Genomic DNA, 19,482 nt, shown 5'->3' with positions numbered 1-19,482 from the left:
TTTCATAATGTTAAAATGTGACTTTCTTAAATATCAAGAATGCAATTTATTTGATCCAACATGGGTTCCTCAAAATATAGTTTTTGAAGCCTTGTGTACAGATTTATGCTACGCAGTAGACGATTATGGCCTGCTAACTGTAGAGGGGTAGCAGTGTTAAGTGGAAGATGATGGATGGAAGAGGATGGTGAAAGACAGGAGAGCCTGGCAAGACTTGGTCCATGGAGTCGCAAAGAGTCAGAATTGACTGTGCGACTAAACAACAACAAAGCAGTGTTAAGTCTTTGGCAGGAGTCTTCTGGCACTTTAAAGTGTGACTTGCTGGACATTTGTTGAAGACTTGAAAATGTGGAGCTGATCTGGAGCCAGGAAACTGTATTTTTGACATTCCTCTGCGAAACCATTTTAGCAGGTCTACAGCCTAAAAAGGGATCTCTGTGTGGCAGAAGAAAGTGTTGAGTCATCTACCATGTTTTATTCTAATGGTCCTTGGGAATACAACTACTTGTAGAGTTGTGGCTTCCTGTGTTTCAGTTTGGATCTGCTAGCAGTTGTTATTTTGAGAAAGAGTATTCCTTCACCGCCTCACATCCCTGAACTTTGCTGGAGGCTTCTAAATTGTTATGTACGTCTGTTATTTACGCTAAAGATTAACAGAAATAATTCAGCATAAACATTCATGGATTAAAGCTTCTGAAGACATGCCAGTATAAGGTACTACAATACTCCTGTCTAGAAGCCGAGGCCTGAATTAAAGATATGAATTGTACTTTGTGATTCCTTGATGAATGCAATTGGAGTTCGCAACAATCCAAAAAACTGAATTAATGCAGCAAGTTCCCATGTCCTTTTCCCTCAGAGTAGTCCTCTGTGTTGTTTTAACAAGCCACATCATCAACTTTCTGTGGTGCAACAAAATGGCTGCAGGTTCAATATCCAGTTTATTAAAAGAACCAAACAACTGAAACATGAACTTGAACAACATTTGTTGATTTTATGGATAGTTTACATCCGCACTTTCAGTAATGAAGGGGACAGAAAGCCAGGTTTCTACTAATGGCTTATGTATGCATAGAGAGCCAGCGTGGCACAGTGGTTAAGAGTGGTGGACTCTAATCTGTAGAACTGGGTTTCATTCCGCACTTCTCCCCATGAAACTGGCTGGGTGACCTTAGACTGGTCACAGTTCTCTCAGAACTCTCTCACAAAGTGCCTGTTGTGGGGGGGGGGGGGAGGAAGGGAAGAAAAGTGTAGGCCACACTGAAACTCCTTGAAGTAGAGAAAAGCAAAGTGTAAAAAACAAATCTTCTTTTGAGATCTCATAAACTAGTTGTGTGAAATTATTTTTCCTAAAATAATATTTCTATTATGCGTATATTGATCTGGTTCCTTCTATGTAGCTAAACCTCTACTGTTTCGTTCTAAAATAACTGTTTTTCAGATTTATTTTACAACCATTTTTCTGTGATTGGCTTGAAGTAGGCATGCCATAGTGACTAGAATAGCCCTTAATGACAAACACAGATATATGAGCCTTATTCTATCACAACTGAACAAAATGTCTAAAATTTACAGTATTAAAAATTTTAGCATGATATTTACTTGTCTTTGTTTCCAAGAAACATGGCACGTAAGAATTAGTCCGAATAATGAATGCAGTACCAGTCCTCTCCAGAAGTACTGTGAGACAAGCAGATTGGCAGATTTTTTTTTAAATTATATTTTAAGTGAGGGGAAAATGAGATTTTTAACTTCCTGTTTATAGTCAGGAAATTTGTCTCATAGTAGGAAGTGAAGGCTAGTAGCAGGCACTTGAGGCCCTTCTGCGAGTGTGACAGTACAACTGTATCGTCTGCATAAAGCAATAAAGGGATAGCATATGGCCCAAGTTTAGGGAAGTGACCATCAATAGCATTTAGGGAAGGGGGCAGATCATTCAGGAATAAATTGAACAAATAAGGGGCTAGAATACAGCCCTGTTTGACTCCCTGGTTAGAAGTGATCTTTGGGGTTAATGCACCTAGGCCGCAACTATGCAAAATCCAAAATTATAGTATTCTCAAAGTCCTGGAAACCACAAAGCTGGTGCCTCAAGGGAAATACTATTGAACAGGTGAAATCTTTTAAATACTTGGGGGTCTTTTTCCAGTACAATCATAACTGGACAGTTCAGCGCAAGCAAGCAGTCATTTGTAGCTCGTCTGCGGTGGTTAGCTTCTTTTACAAGAAGGGTAACCAATTTGTCCCAGCCACCATTCATGTTTTTAATTCCAAAACATTATCTCAGTTATTATATGAGATCCCCATTTGGATTTGCGCCTTCAATCTCCAACTTGAGCAATTTCAGGCAGTGTTCCCACGCCGCATTTTGGGGGTCCCCAACTGTGTTAGTTATGCTGCAGTGTGCCTAGAAACTGGGACCCATTTGATTGAGACCAGGGCATGGCTACTAACCATAGTTTTGGCGACACCTACACTTTAGGGCAGACCCTGCTAGTTATATTCATATGATGCTAGTAGACTCCTTTGTTTCTAATTGGTATAGTCAGATCCAGAAGAAAATACATTACATAGGTGTCTCCCTGGACAACCTCTGTGTGCTAAGTAAAATGCAGGCATTCAGAATTCTGAAACAGAGGATTTTAGATATTGAGAAACAGTCGCTTTGTTCCTCTGAACATAAAACATGTTCCCCTTTAGCATTTGGTATCTTTCCAAATTATGGGCTGCCTACTGCCTACTTTCCCAGTTTACGTCACCCCAGTTACACCACTCTTTTATGTTAGAAAGACTTAATGTTTTACCCTCAACGGTACTGTCTGGGAGGTTTGCCAACATCCCTTATCAGGAAAGATTCTGCCCATGTAATGGAAGGCACCTCGAAATGGTCACCCATGTTTTACTTCACTTTGACTTTTATGGGGAAGTGCAGGACTGTATAATCAAACCTATCCTGTCTAACCTTTATGGACTACTTGAGGCAAAATTGGTTTTCTTTCTGTTATTTGACCAATGTTTCCATACCACTAGCCTAGTTGCAAAGTACCTTTTGGCTGCCATAACAATCAGGGAGCAAAAGACTAGCTCCCCTTCTTGATGCTTGACTAGTTTTTATAACTGAAACTCTGTGCAACTTTGTCATGCTGTACTTTTTACTTCTATGCCAATAAAGGTATTTGGATTGGACTTTTTTGTTTTAGGAACAGAAATGTTCTGGTATACCTGACAGAGAAAGTTATAAATTATTTGTAAATGAAATCTTAAAAACTCAGAGCTTTCACGTTATTTTATGTAATAACTTTAGAAGATCAACATTTACTGTTTTTAAATGCAACTAAAACTAATATGAAGTCATGATTAAAGATATTAGAGATATTTATTTTAATCAAAAACTGCTGTTATGTCAATCTATTTTAATGATATATTTATAAAATTTTGCAAGTGAATACATTTTCCCTTCCACTTTGAATAAAATCTACACAAAAATATAATATATCTAGTTAGAAGGTTAGATTCTGTATTACCATGAATGGAGCAAATTAACAGAAATTATCTTTACTGCCTCTCCCTGCAGCCCCTAATGCCACCTGATGGGTCAGGAGTATGTGACATGAATTAAAAAACCCGAAGAAAAAAACCCAAGAAATGTCCCTTCACAACTTTAGCACAAGTTCTTACATGCGTTGTGCAAAAAGAAGTGGGTAGCAGTTTTTGCCATGTTCTCAATCTGGCTTCACTTTGTGAACCACATCCCATGTTGTTCTCACAAAACCCTTAAAAGTGACTGTAGGGGGCTGCAGTGTGAAGGAGGAAGTGACAAAAATCATTTGCATTCATTCATACTATTTTTGAAGGTATAGGCTCCAACCCTTTAGTCTGTAGGAATCTCTGGAACATAACAAGGCAGTGCCATCCTAGCCCTTGAATGGCATAGACCTCTTGGGTAACATTGTTATCCTCCTGACCATAACCATTCCAAATCTGCTGTGATAAATTGGCATGGTTGTGATGGTGCTGCATAACTTGCCCTATACAGAAACTGCTTGTCTATGGTTCTCCATTTTTAAAGTAACTGTCATTAACTGAAATTTCATTTGTATGAGCAGCTGAAAATGACTAAAAGTATTATTCCTGTCAGTTTCAAAGCTTGTATACATTCCTCAAGCAACTTGTCTCATTCTTTCCTCCATTGCAGATTGAAGTAGTCAATACTTTCAAGAGTGGCACTTCCTTTCAGGGAGCTCTCAGGAGACAGTCCTCCGTCACCAGCCAGAACCAGGATGTAACCAATATTTCTAGCCCTAGCCACGTTTCGTTATCCAATGCTCTTTCCTCTCCTACCAGCACACCTGCTGCGGCAGCTGGGCGTGAGTGTGTATTCTTAATGCATCTGATTACAGAGATGCCAATTTGTGAGGCAGTCATTCAGGACTGAGACACTGAACCCCTTTTTCTCACCCCTTGCGTTAAGTCACATAGCTAAAATATGTGAATTTGGATGCACATTTCTTTACAGATCCTCATTCTTTCTAACATATTTGTCAGTACCTAGCCTTAAGGTCTGAATGCCAATCTCTTCCCAAGTTAAAATGTCTCTAAATGACACATCTCTGCACTTGTTTGTTTGCTCATATTTCTCCTAAAAAATTTCAAACTACTTTTACTATTGCCTCATTTTTCTAAGGATGCTTTGCTCTATAGACCTTTAAGCTAGTGACTGTACTCATACATGCAGTAGGATGCAGAATGATTCACAAATAAATTATTACCCAAGTGTGTTTATTTATTTATTTACAAAATCTTGCCCTTCTGCCTCCATCAGGGCCATCAAGGCAGCTAATAGAGTGAAAAAGTGTAATAAAAACATTTTAAGAACAAAAAAACATCTTTCAGACAATTAAAACCAAGTCACAACCATGCTCCCTCTAAGCTGTGGTGTCTTGTAAACAAAAGTTCTACTTTGTAAGCTACTGGCATTAAAGTTGTGGGCGAGCGCTTTGGCTGCTGCATAAATCAATTTGTTCTGGGTCCATCCTTCCTGAGCTAAGAAAAAATGTGTGAGCCAAAGGCCAAAAATCTGTGAGCAAGTTCACAGTAACTCAGCTTAGAGGGGACATTGGTTACAATATATATGCAATATATAAAATGCACATTCATAAAAACACCAATGAAAAGCATAGGAAAAGAGGATCACTGAGGGAAAAGCAGATGAAATGAAAAAGTCTTCACATACTGGTGGAAGATAACAACAAAAGGAAGATAACAACAACCCAGCTAATCTCAGAAGGAAGGGGCACTCAGAGCAAGAACTTTGTAAGGTTTGTAAGAGGGTAGGCAGTCCTTCGCACGTAGGGCTTTAGAGGACCACACCTTGCCCAGAAACAAATTGGGAGCCAGTGTAGATGGGTCAACACTTGATTCTGTCCCTGTGACCCACTCCAGTCAACATCCTGGCTGCAGCATTCTGCATCAGCTGAGTTTCTAAACACTTAATGGGCAACCCCATGTAGACTGTACTGCAATAATCTAGATGTAACCACAGTGCCCAGCTCTTTTCTGCCCCAGAATGGCTGCAGCTGGTTCTGCTTAAAAAGGTATTACTGTGTATCTGAATATTTTTATAGAGCTAAATTTTAAAATGATATGTGGCACTTCTGTAAAGCTTTTTTGTTTTGAGTATTGGTTATACAAATGTCAAAGCTGGTAGAAGGCACTCTGGGCCAGAGCTGCCAGCTGTTTACCCAGCAGTAAGCCTGAGTCCAAGAGCACTCACAGACTACCTGTTCCTTCAAAGGGAGTACAGCCCCATTTATTTATTTACAACCTGCTATCCCCTGCATAGTAAGGCTCAGGGCAGGTAACAACATTAAGTTAAAACCTATAGGAGACATTTAACTCTAAAATGTATGGTAATCTTTAAGATGGCACTTAAGGAGTGTCCTGGTGTAGTCTTTCAACAAATGAATGTCCTAGTGTATTCTTTCTACAGACGGGGGGGGGAATCACATAGCCTTAAAAAATTACAAATTACGATGGAAATGATATTCCTATGTGTGCACCATCCTAAATTATTCAGTAGTCAAGCATCAAGAGACATTGGTTTAATGTTGCTTATTACTTGCCCCAAAAGGGAAAATGTGGACACTTCCATGTTTTCTCTATCAGGACAGATATCAGCTCCTAACACAAGGGAAAGGTTAAGCTTCCTCTCCCAGCAACACTATCCCACTGAAACATATGCTTTTCTGTGTTTCCTACTAGTAAAACTATAGAGACAAGAGGTCCAGTCACAGAATTCCAGTATCTTGTCTAGTTATGACTGCAGGGAAGATATGAAAGCTTGCAGGATCTTCTGCTTTTGATGCCTGTGCTTTTCCTGTTCTTCCTTTAAATGGTGTGCACTGCTTGACAGAATTGTTAAACAAGCCCTCTTTTCAGTCACAGATGTTGAGGGTGGGGAGAAAATAATTTATTTCTCACAATGCCTAGAATGTTTCACAATGCAGCTTGGGACCTGAATAATCTCTGGACTTTTTTAGACTGTTCAGGCTCTGTTTTTGAGGGATAAGATTTCTGGAGGCTCAAAGTGGGTGTTCCTGTTTTAACCCAAATCTTATAGAATATTGCAAGGCATTACTATTTTTTTCACAGAGCACTTCCAGTCAATCACTTCTGGAGGCAGGCCACAGACAGCTGCAGTTCTCTTTCCCTCTTTCTTTGTGGAGGTGGAGCCATTTTGTTCTTTGCAAGTATTATGCTGGGAAAATAGAGAGCAGGGGCTGTAGAATTCAACCTGTTGTCCAATTTATTTGAAACTTGAGAGTTCTTCAGTGGACAGGCTGCACTCTAAGTTAACTTTGGTGTCAGTAGGTTGAAAAACAGGCACCCCAGACCCTGCAAAAAGTCCTTCCATCATAGGGAATAATGGTAGACTGATGGAAAGGGAAGTGGGGGTCTGTGAAAGAACCTACTTTCACTTTGTGAAAGGAAACAGATCACAAAACAAAGGGAGGACAAATGCAGAGGTTTTGGCCAGTTTCTGTAAGAGTAGAAAAATGAAATAAATGCAGACTCCCCCCCCCCCTTTAGTGCTGTGGCCAGCTGGAGCTCTCCTGCTAGCAGCTGCTCGATCACCATTTTAGGAATCAGTAGAGAGAATTTCAGCTGCACAGAGAGACACCTACTTTAGGGGTCTGTAAAACTGAAACCCTCTGTTCTAGCTTGAAACTTGTGGGGGGAGATCTTTAGGCTAGAGGGAGGACTATGTTCTGTGCAAATTTGATGCCATTACCTTCACGAACAGCTGCCTCAGACCCTGATACACATTTCCCATTGAAAATAATGTTCCTGAATTAGGGTTCCCATTCCCTCAATGGGGGTGGGGCTTCCCCCAATTTTGACGCCTCCAATCTGCCTGTTGTGGAGCTGGCCAGCGAGGAGAGCCTCGCCCCCAAAGAGCTCCGGTATGCCCAATGTGCCCAGCGTGATGACATCACCCAGAGATACTGTCATCATGCCAGGCATGTCACATGGGAGACACTTTATCTTTTGGAGAAAAACTCTATGTTAACCATAGAGTTTCCCCTAAATAATAGAAAGTCCCCCACATGATGTGCCCAATGGATGATGTCACTTCCAGGTAATGTCATCATGGTGCACAAAAAGAACTGGAGTCCCCCGCTGCAGCCAGGTAAGACCTGGCAATCTTATCCTGAATTCTGACACCTGAAAAAACTACATGGATTTGAATTTCTAATCAGTACTATTCTCCCTAGAAATAAGCAATCACAGTAATATTCCCAATCGAAGCTTGGATCCAAAATTATAACGATTTTTTTTGTGCACACTACTACTACCTAAGTCATTATCAGAGGGCTGTTTGTCTTGGCCCACACATTGCTTTCACTCTATCAGAAATTTCTATCAAAGGCAGCTAATGAAGGACAGTAGTGGCATTCATACTAATATGATTATATAAATGGTCTTTAATTTATACTATTAGTGCAATCCTCAGTAGAGTTACTGTCTTCTAAGGTCACTGAAATGACTGGAAAGTGTAATTGTGCATGCACAGAAAAGCTTTTACCCCAAATTAAACTTTTTTGATCTTAAAGATGCCATTGGACTCAAACATCGTTTATTACTATTCTGTTAATCACACTAAACTTTACAAAATAATTGCACATCAGAGCTTTTTGTTCTGTTTTAACCTTTTTATCTCATGAGAATTAATAAATGAAAGTTAGTGGAGGTAGATCTTTCCCAAGCAATCACATAATCAGATGCTCCAGAAAACTTTCCAGAAGGCAGGCAGGGACCAGCATACAAAAAAAGTATGAAGGCTACATACTCTGTCCCTTTGAACTAACATCGCTGTGATTGTTATGTGTGTTGTGGCTGGCATTGGAGGCTAACTCTACTTACAAGCTCAGAATTGTTAAGATATACTTTTTTCCATCAATCACATCATCTTTTATCATTCTATCACATTAAAAACTGAGAAATTTGTACGTCTTTCTCAAAAATTAAATTAAAAAGATTACTTTGTATATGAATATTTTTATAGAGCTAAATTTTAAAACAATATATGGCACTTCTGCAAAGCTTTTTTGTTTGGGTATTGGTTATACAAAGATATAAACATGTATGAAAAGTGAAAATGAACAGCTGAGTGAAATTTATTTTAGGTTTTTTTAAAAAATAAAAATTTTGAATATACTGCTGTCTGTGAAGTCTACCTTCCAAGTGGACATTTTTAAGGCAGGCCTCAGTAATGGGAGGAAAATAAGACATAGCTTGTATTTTATGTTACTTATTTTGAAAAAGTCTTGCAGTTTGTTTTTTAAAAAAAACATTATGGAATAGTGGTCATTCACTCACCCATTGATGTCGTACAGTGATGTAGTACAATCTACTGATTGAGGGGGCTCTGATGTGGTTACTACCAGGATGTCTTTTGAGCAAGAACTCACAGGAACACAGTTCCGGCTGGCTTGGTGTCAGGGGATGTGATCTGATATGCAAATGAGTTCCTGATGGGCTTTTCCTACAAAAAAGCTCTGGTTATTACTGTTTCCATTGTTACACTAGCTCAAACAAGTGTCACTGATCACAGAAATTGCAGTGGCTATACATATTGTGATTCCTTTTCTCATAAGAACTGCATGTTAATGTGCTTAAGATACTCATATAAGGGCACCAGAAAATATGAACTGGCCTTCAGTGTTTTCATTATTTTGAACATATTTTCAAATGAGGAAAACCTGGACCTATGATCTGTTACTAATTGAGGATCAACTTGTCTTTGTATAACCACATCCCTAGTCAAAAACAGCATCAGTTAAACCTAAGAGTTGGCATCTCTTGGCAAAGCTTTGTTTTATAAATTAATCTCCTTACTGTCCTTTCTATAGAATTGAATTATTTGCTTTTGCAGTGCCCTACTCTTTACTTTCTGAATATTAAATGTGTTTGTTTTCCCAGAGGGCTAGAGATCACTGGACAAAAGGGTTCAGCAGGAGAGAGTGAAATAAAAAGAGGTTGTGAGTCTTTAACCTTGAGCCTGACATGAATGTGAACCAAACTCCAGATACTTGGCTTATATGAAGCCAGGTAAACATTCGAGTATAAGCCCATATGCTACCTACTATATAACATCTGTTGACCTGAAAACTGATCCTATGTATTTAAGTGGCACTATTGTACTTAAGAGTGGTATTCTAGACTTCATCAGAGATTTCTCTCTCTTTTTCCAATGGGGATTAAAATCTGCAGTATCTAAAAACTATATTTCTCTTTTCTTTGCCTGATGCAAATATCTTTATGAAATATGAGATAACTTTCAGGGTGGGGCAAACTGAAATACTTTTTATTACAGCTACAGAGAAGAAAGAAGTGGAATCTTAAAAATCATGTCAAAATGTCCTGAAATGTCGTCCCCCCCACCCTCTCCAAAGTCCTTTGTTAAGAACAGTTCATCCTTTCTGTTGCATCCATTACTGTGAGAAAAGGGAGCTGTACCTCATTGTTTGTCATACCTTGGCATTGTTTGTTCATAAACAACGTCCATTACATGATCGCCATGTAGTTGAAATTTATTTCTGGTCTGTCCACCATGTATACACATCATAACAGTAAAACTAACACTTGATCAACAATCCTTCTAAACAGTAGCCCATAAACTTATAGTCTAGTACTATAAATCACCATTAACAGTCAAGTACTGTAAGTCTCAGTTCAGTGATGTTGTTAATTTACATTATATATCTATGTGCTTTCCTTTAAAAATAATGCTAGTTGGTCTTAATGTTGATTTTTGAGCAAAAAATAAAAACAGGCAGCTTGAAAATATATAAAATGTAACTCAAAATGGTATGTGAATGTTCAGTTTCCCAGGTTACTCCATAGAATCCCCAAAGTGTAATTTAACCACCACAGATCAACTGCATGTGCACCACCCTGCTGCTGGCTTGAGTAAGAACATTGCTTTTCCCACCTTAAGTGTAGTCATAGTTCTAAAACTCTTGCAAATTAAATTAAAAATATTGTCTTTCAAAAGAAAGGGGAAGGACTACAGCTGCCTCCTGTTGGCAGTCTTTGCCTGTTCTTTCTTCAAGCAGTGGCGGGAGGTGGGGGGGGAACAACCAGTGATGTCAGCACTGTCATTAGTCACTTCTGGGAAAACCTGGAAGTGACATAGGTATTTCTTGGAATGAAATGTTTTTCCTAGAGCTACCCTATGTCACAGGTTTTTCCCCAGAAGTGATGTAGAGACACTGCAGATGTCACACCTCCCCATGTCCCCACCCCCAACACTTCCGCTGGTTTTCAGGCTCAGCCCAGCAACCCTAGGGAGACCCTGTGATCTTTTTGTCTGATTCATTTTAATTGATTAACCACAAGAAGACACACTGATAGGAATGAAGGACATTTCCTTCCTAATAAACTATATAATCCTAAATATAGGATTTTACAGGCTAGTGATATAGAGAACTAATAGGTTCTGTGATTAAATTTATGGACTTGGGCCTAACCTGCAGAGAAGTAATCACTGGATTGTTTTCAGCAAATTCCAGTCCAGTCACAATCTCACAGAATATAAATACTAAATTGTGTAACAAACAAAGTTATAATAATACTTTAAAATTTCCTGTGAAATACATGTGGGGAGATTTATGCTTATAAAATGTATTACATTGTATTTAGTGCATAGAGTTTTCACAGTTGTTTGTTATATATTCACAGTATTTATAATCCCACTCTGAGATGGGATGTTAATTTTTGGACTACACTTTTTCTCTTTAAGAACTACAAATGACAATGAGATTCTCTGACCTTTGGATTGAGAGCCAGCATGGTGTAGGTAGAGTGGCAGACTCTGATCTGGAGAACTGAGTTTGATACCCCCCCCCTCCTCCACATGCAGTCAGCTGGGTGACCTTGGGTCAGTCACAGCTCTCTCAGAGCTCTCTCAGCTCACCTACCTCAAAAGGTGATTATAAGCCACTCCAAGACTCCTTTAAGTAGTGAAGGGCAGGGTATAAAACCAACTCTTCATCATCATCATCTCAGATTATAAACACCTGGCAAAACTGAATTCAAAACACAGGTTTATAAAACAAAGATTAAAGTGAAACCTAACTGCTTAGTGTATTAGATATCAAAAGAATTCATAAGGCCATGAACATTCCTTCTGAAGCATGTTTTTCTTTCTCCTTGTCCTTTTCTGAGCTCTCTAAAATACCTGTTCAAGGCATTCTTTACTGCTGCATGTCAGCTATGGGTGGTCAAAGCAAGGAGACACTTAGATGACCATTTGGATTCTTTTATCATTAATTTTTTTACAAAGCAGAGCCTGTAAGGACCAGGCAAGCAAACGTTTTTGTTGCAGGAGCTACAGTGCAGGAATTACAGTAAAATTACAGTTGCAGGAATTACGATGAAAACTTTACATACACAGCCTTTGTTTTTGCTTTTACACTGTTTCAGTGCTGCTTGCAATTCTAATGGACTGCTACTTTGACATTTTTAATAGTCCTTAGTAACTGTCATGCAGACAGTTTGATTACATGCTGAACTCATTGAAGGCAGTTGAAACTAAGCTAGGTCAGTGTGTGAGGACATTACTGTCTAAACTGTCTGCCCGTGTGATAAGGCCACTGCTACTGTAAAGAAGTGCTTTGTAAATAATAATATTTGATTTTTTTTAAAAAAGGCACAAATGTTGCAGCTGATTTGGTTTGTAAAGAGCCACACCTGGGTGCAAAGCACGGGGCAAGGGTGGTAAGCCACTTAAACACCAGTTCTTGAGAAAAATTAGAAGCCCCCCCCCCCCAAAAAAAAAAAAGAAATTATCAAATGAGGACTACATTTTATGGCAGAGGGAGAAATGTTTGATGAAGTGCAATGCTGTAGTTTAATTCTGCAGTAATAACTTCTGTCCAAAAAAGACATTGCAGTCCTGGCTGCCAAGTTACTGTCCTTAACTGCTTGATCCTAAGCAACTGTAATCAGTAGGAAGTTCCAAGATTTCAGTGGGACTTATGTCCAAGTAGGTAAATTTAGGATTTCAGCATAACAGTGATACCAGATTACCAACAACTGGATGTTAAGAGCTACTTAAGACCTTACTGCATGATAACTCCTAATAGCATGAAGCAGTCACTCTTAACCCCTTGGAAATCCAAAGAGGTGGGGACATAGCAACACTAGGTGTATCATGGTGCAAAGGGTTAGAAGCTAACATCTTGCCCTTTTACTACAGCTGCCATGCAGTGAACTTGTCAAAAGTTAAAAAGTGACTATCCAATCACGCTAATCTAAAGTGACCCTATAAGGTTTTCAAGGCAAGAGAGGTTTAGAGGTGGATTGCCATTGCTTACCTCTGCATTGCAACACTGGATTTCTCTGGTGGCCTCCCATCCAAATACCAATTTAGGCCAACCCTGCTTAGCTTCTGAAATCTGACAAATTTGGTCTAGCCTGGGCCATTGAGGTCAGGGTTCCATTGTGCTGTCTTTAAAAAAAAAAATCTGACTGAACCTACTGCCTAGTCAGATGTTGGTTCACATAGACTTCTTTCAGAATTTTTAGCAATTCTCATGCAGATTTTTCTAATATAGCTTGGAGTTTGGGGCTCTTTCTGGGCTCACAATCTGGTTTTGGATTTTTATTTTCTTATTATTACTATTATTATTTACAAATTTTGGACGTGTTAGGCATGAGAGTTTCCATGAAATGGGGCCTAAGAAGCACACATGCTAGCCAGTGGAATACTTGCAACAGTTCTGCCACAAGCATGTAGTAGTGGTATCTCATTCTGATTAGCATTAATTCTTCATTCATAATTAGAGAACAAGACAAAAGATCAACAACCACAGAATTCATTTTTAGTCACAATACATCTCACAAGAGTTGACATATTTGCCATTCTGTTTATTTCTCTATAGATTAACCCTTCAAGAAAATTCTGTCTTTTCTCACTAGTAACATTTAAGAGAATTTTTTAAGAATATACTCAGGATGCTTCCCCATTTCAGTGCTGGTGAAATTATCTACCCTTTCCTGACCCAGCAACACCTTCTTCAGCTCCTGCACCTAATGGCAGGCAGAGTAAATGAGTGCTGTCATGACATCTTACTGATGATCTCCTTCAGCTGGCTTTCCCCTTTGTTCTGTGGTTCAAAGAGCAAAGGGTTAAAAAGATCTTGGTGTAATCAAATGGGCATAATTCAAGTACTGCAGATGAAGCATAAAACATTCACAATTTTGAGACACAGAAAATTAAGGAGTTTTGTTTTGAAATGCAGTAACTACTGTATGATTTTCTAGTGTTTCTTGTTTATTAATAAGGTTTTATGTTTATTTTTTTTAATGGCTAGAACAGTGGGTCTATACTCGAGTGTTTACCTCACATATGCATGAAGGCAAAATAAAAATAAAAGTTTGATAAACAAATACATGTTCACATTATCCAGGCTTCCAAGTGTAGTTGTTGTGTGCCAGTTAGCTGTGTTCGTGATAGTTGTGAATTTTTTTTTCTGTATAGCATGGTTTTTTGACTAAGTATTTGTTTGCTTGGCTTTTTGTGTGCTCCTGGCTGCTTCATTTAGATCTCGCTTTAAAAAAAAAACAACAACACGCATTTCTGTTCTTCCATTTGGCTCCTATGTCTGTCTCTCATACCTATCCATCCAACTGTGTCTGTTTTGTGCTTTCTTGTTTGAGATATGTGATTTGTTTTGTGTTTTTTTTTCCTATACAAATAAGAATTAAAAAAACATAATAAGCTTTCTAACTTTTTCACGGCAAAACTATCAACATGCATGGTTCTACATTTGCATTGGAATTAACATGGCTTGTCTTTTACTAGGATGTATCACATGAGCAGATGTTCGCTTTCTTTAAACAATGCTTCCCATCAGTTTTCTGATGGCTTTAAACTCATACAGTTTTAACATTGCAGTTGATTCAGACACTCAAAATGCACAAAACTGGGCCACTTGTTTATGCATTTAGCATCCAGAGACTATGGACTACAGCTGCCTGCTCTGCCGTAACCATACGCAACATTCTCTTATCCCCTCCCCCAAGAATCACTGTATAAGAGTTTGCAAAGGCAGCTAGCACTGACATCTCTCTTCTTGTTTTTCCCCCTTCCTCTCAGATCCGCGTCGTGAAGGCATTCCGTAGCTCTCTCTATGAAGGTTTAGAAAAACCAGAATCTAGAACATCCATTCACAACTTTATGACTCATCCTGAATTTAGGATAGAAGATTCCCAGCCCCATATTCCTCTCATTGATGATGCAGACCTAGAAGACCCTGCTCTCAAGCAAAACCCAAGTCCACCGTCTTCGCTGAACAAGAACAACAGTGCTATTGACAGTGGAATAAACCTTACAACTGATACAAGTAAATCAGCTACCTCTTCTAGTCCAGGAAGCCCGATTCATAGCCTGGAGACATCACTTTAGCTGAAAATGTCACTGCAAAAATATTAATATAAATATTAATATATACATAGAAAATATGTATAAACAATGCTGGCTGAGAAGCTGTTTGAACTCCTATCTGCTTTGAAAAAAAGGAATGAAAATTAAACATTGATTGCGGTGATTTGGGGGAAAGAATGAATGGCTGATTTATATATTCCTTTCTTGTGCCCCTGCAGAAAACAAAACAAAATGAAAACAATACCAATGCCCTCCTGCATGAATGTACTGTCCACTTCCAGCTCTCCCTTCTTTTTATTCCTTAAGCAGGAAATGCAAAGGACTTCTTTGAGGCTATTTATCCAATTCACTGGTCTGTGAGGTTTTTTTTAAAATGCTTGTGTGGCATGGACTCAGTTGTATAGATTAATTTAAATAACTTTTTGAAGTTGCAAAGCTTAACTTGCACAGTAGATTTGCACCAGTTGGACAGAGGAACCTAATAAGCATTTATGAGACTATATATAGAGATATATACATATAAATATATACATGATATATTATAACTATACATGTGTATATATCCATATATATATTGTTTTATATATATATATAGATATATATATATATAAAGTTTCTTTGTTGGCATGTTGCCTTTTTCTGCTCAAATTGCTCTATTTTAACTTATTTATGTCCTAAAAATAAAGAATGTAATTTGTTTACAGACCTGTAGATAATATCCTTAAATATTTGTAGGATTAAGACAGCACTTCCTGCCGAGATAATATACAAATTGCTCAGTTCCATGAAAATTTCTGTAATATGGCACCCTGGATGTTTTATTACAACTGTGATCTGATTTTGCCTGTTAGTTTTTTGGGGTTTTTTTAAATGTAGATAATGCTAGGAAATAACAAAAGAAGCCAAAATATAACATAGTGGATGTAGCATCGTGATCCCATATAGAAGGCAATGAAACAGAATGGCTTCCTTTGTTTTAAATACAAATTTAAATGATCAGGTTTTTTGCTCTCTCTCTCACTCTTTTTTAATGAATTGTTTGACCTTGTTTTGATGCAATACTCAATGACTAGGCCATTTCCTTATTTAAGTGTACTGCAATGGCTTCTTAAACATATTTTTTTAAAAAATAAAGCTCAGTGGAGTTACTGAATATCAGTTCAAAATAAGTTATATTTGGCTATGTATGAAGATGAAACTAGTATTGAAATACAGTGTGCTGATTCTTTTCTAATAGAACGTTAGGAATTTTTTTCTTGCAATATATGGGCTGTTGGCATTTTGGATGAGAACCACTATGGTTTGTTGCTTTGACTTTTTTTAAAAAAAGAAAATATCATATGTAGAACTGAATGAAACTTTATGAAGTGTATACTGAAATGTGCTTTGTGTGATTATTTTTAAACCAAGCTTGTCTTCCTGTACTTACATTAGTACATATTAGAGAATTCACCTATTTTGTCCCCCCCCCCCAATGTATTGTGCTTTTGATAAGGAAAGCCATTGTGAACAGCTTAATACTTTTGGGTGAGTTCTTTATTTTTAATTTTTCAAGATGATAACAGCCCTGGTAACTTAAAAGCATATATAATTCTTATGTCAACCACTTGAATGCTAAGCACTTTGTGGGTCACAGATTTTTCATAAATGACTTTTGTATTTAATACAAAGTTTGCTTCGGGACTTTTCAGCATACAGTCTTTTCCATAAACTTGTACAGTGCAAAAAGACATTTTGATTAATATGATCAATTATGCCAGAAAAGGTGTTTTTTTGGGGGGGGGAGCCTGGGTGCTTTTAATTAGCTCAAAAACTTCACTTGCTGTTATATTGTCTGCTGTTTTAAAGTTGGCTAATAAGGTGGAACGGCTCTATAGCCAGAAGAATTATTCCAAGCCAGAAACTCTTCTGACAACATGAGATTCCTGGCCAAACTGCAGTTTGAAATGACTAATGTTCACCATGACTATTCAGCCAGGTAAAGCTCTAGCCAGTTTGAATTGCCAGCTTTTGGACTCTTAAAAGATGCTTTAAGTGTCTTTTGGTTCCACATAGCTCACTCTGATCCAGACATCTAGCTGAACAACAAACTTTCCCAGGCTTACACAGTCCTCTGCTCTACAAACAGTGTTACCTGTTTCTTAACTCTCAAAGCTGGCATGAAAACCCCACCGAGCTGACTTCAGCTTATTCTTAGAATGTTAGTAAGGGTCCACTTTGGGTTGTAAATGACTAACTAGCTTCTGTGTAACACTGAGGTTCTATATTTTACTTGCAATACCACATTTCAGAAAAGAAAATAATAAAACCTATATACAGAGAAAGCATGTATGTAGCTTTGGACTCAAGCAACTACAAAATTCTTGGCACTGGAAGCTTTTTTGTTTTTGACATCTTAATATGGATGGTTTGCTTTTTATTTGTTTTTTGACAAATACTTTTCCTGGTTTCATTTCATTTGTGTGTGTGTGTGTACATTGTAATACAGTTTCTTAATGACCAGTAAGGTACATTTTGCAAACTTGAAAAAAAACTGTTTAAAAGAAACAAACACTTTATTCTGTGTATATGTAGAAAAAGAAATAGAATATACACTAACTGTGATGCATAGGAAACGTCGGCTTCTGTCAACAGAAACTGTGCATTATGTATATGATAAATGACTATTTTTTAAGAAAGAAAGAAATGACATATACTGACCTTTCAACTTCAGGCTGTTCATCATATTTCCTTTCTTTATTGCCTGGCCTCTCTACGACAGGAAGAATGGATCAAAAAACCAAAACAATCTATACATTGATATTCACTGCAACTACATACAATGCTTGCTTTTTAAGTGCTGTACCTAAAAGCATGAGATTTGTGGGAAACAATATAGCAGTACATTTGGCAATCCATTCCATTAGGGGATTACTACTACTATACGTTCATTCATCTGTTTTTATGAATTTTTTAAAATCTAGACAATAATTGTAAATAAACCTACTATCTCTGTTCATTTAATACTATGCAAAAGGTTATGCTTTCTATTGTTCCTACAGTGTGATGCTGGAATGTTTGTGGTTTCAAAAACAAAAACACACAAAAGTAAAATATGTGATGTAAATTATTTTATAGTTTGAAACAAATGATACCGTTTTATTCTTGCTGCTTACTGTCTGATAAATACCTCCTGGCAGAAGCACAAGTGGATATTGGAAAAAAAATAAATTCACAAAGCAGCATGTACAATAAAAGCTTGAATATAACATCCTTCATTATTTCCACTTTCAGTCAATACAACACAGATTTTGCTAGCCACTAGTATGCTTATTAGAAGGCAATCATAAATATTTTTGGAGTTGTCACACTGAAGATTTGGGGTCAACATTCTGTTAAAAATTGTTTGCTGATTAATTGTATTACAGTAGTGATGCTCCAAATGTGACACAGTGTCTGAAGGAAGGATACTTGTGAGGAGGCATAAGAGTTTTCTTGAGGATTTGGTTGACTGCAGACAAGTAGATTTTCTAAATGGTGATTAGCCACAGCATGTATGTATCCGCTGGGTTTAATTTAATCAGCTGTCTTTGCTTTAATTCATGTGAGACTGCACAGATTACTAAACTACATTGGCCATCTGTACCGCCTTGCCAAGGGGGATTTTACCACAAGTCAGAGGTGATAAAATGTATGGGGAAACAGACATCTATAATCAGTCTCTGCTCACTTATGAGGGGCTGCTTTTTGCATCTTCCCTTCTCTGACAGAATTTGCTTTTGCTCCCTTGGTAAAATAGATACAGTCTGTTGTCCTGGAATATCCTTCATATTTCAACCTAAGATGTTTCATTTTACTATGGTTGGTGAATTTCTACAATTCTTCTCCAAGCAGGGTGGTCCTCTTCCCACTCTGAGATCAAAACCCTAATATAACTTCAAATGTTGCAATTTTTTAAACTCCTTTTGTCTTCTGGGAAATAGAGATCACAAATGAAATTTCCAATTTTTATACTACTCAAGGCATTGAGCCATAGAGTTTTTATTGGACAAAGGAAAGGGGGGGGGGGGAGAATTTTAATACACCTGATTACAAAACTGGAAGTAAGAATGTAGCAAAATTATATCCACTTGGCAAGAGAATACAAATAAGTCTACATTGAACCAGTAGGCATAGTGAAAGCTTTTTTCCTGAGTAATAGAATAGATGAGAAAATCATTCTCATTAATAAGAGTTCAATGAACATCCCCAGTAGCTGTAATGCTGATATTGAGCTGATATGTCAATTATCTCTCCATTTTGATTCTACCTTTTCGCACTCAAATTTAGCAATAGACTCCTACGTATTTAAACAAATTCTGAGACATAAAAATTTTTGGACAATCCCTGGGCTGAATGCCTGTATATGCCATGTTATAAAGATTTTATCATGAATATGCAGATTCAAATTCTCAGCTGGTAGTTGCTTTTTTCTCTATTCAGCATGTGAAAATATTATTGAGAAGGTGAAATTATATATTAAGGCATAATCCTGTGGAAAACTAGATACA

At 37.7% G+C, this 19,482-nt stretch overlaps 1 protein-coding gene across 20 annotated transcripts in view; it reads left to right on the top strand.

The window, feature by feature from the left end:
* ATP2B2 (ATPase plasma membrane Ca2+ transporting 2) overlaps nt 1-18,210 on the top strand; it is an 895,196-nt gene extending 876,986 nt beyond the window's left edge. For 11 of the 20 annotated variants that reach the window (XM_060239903.1, XM_060239910.1, XM_060239908.1 and 8 more), the window contains one exon: nt 14,666-18,210. In XM_060239903.1, the coding sequence (XP_060095886.1) occupies nt 14,666-14,974 (309 nt within the window). In that variant the 3' untranslated portion in view covers nt 14,975-18,210. Of the gene's footprint in view, nt 1-4,195; nt 4,368-9,483; nt 9,613-14,665 lie in introns of those variants that run through there. The other 9 variants (XM_060239911.1, XM_060239919.1, XM_060239918.1 and 6 more) reach the window with 6 other exon arrangements.
* Nucleotides 18,211-19,482: the final 1,272 nt, after the last annotated feature.

Source organism: Heteronotia binoei, chromosome 5 (assembly GCF_032191835.1).
Source record: "Heteronotia binoei isolate CCM8104 ecotype False Entrance Well chromosome 5, APGP_CSIRO_Hbin_v1, whole genome shotgun sequence".
Lineage (NCBI taxonomy): Eukaryota > Metazoa > Chordata > Lepidosauria > Squamata > Gekkonidae > Heteronotia > Heteronotia binoei.
The sequence above is the reverse complement of the archived record's forward strand: the minus strand, read 5'-3'. Positions and strand labels throughout refer to the sequence as shown.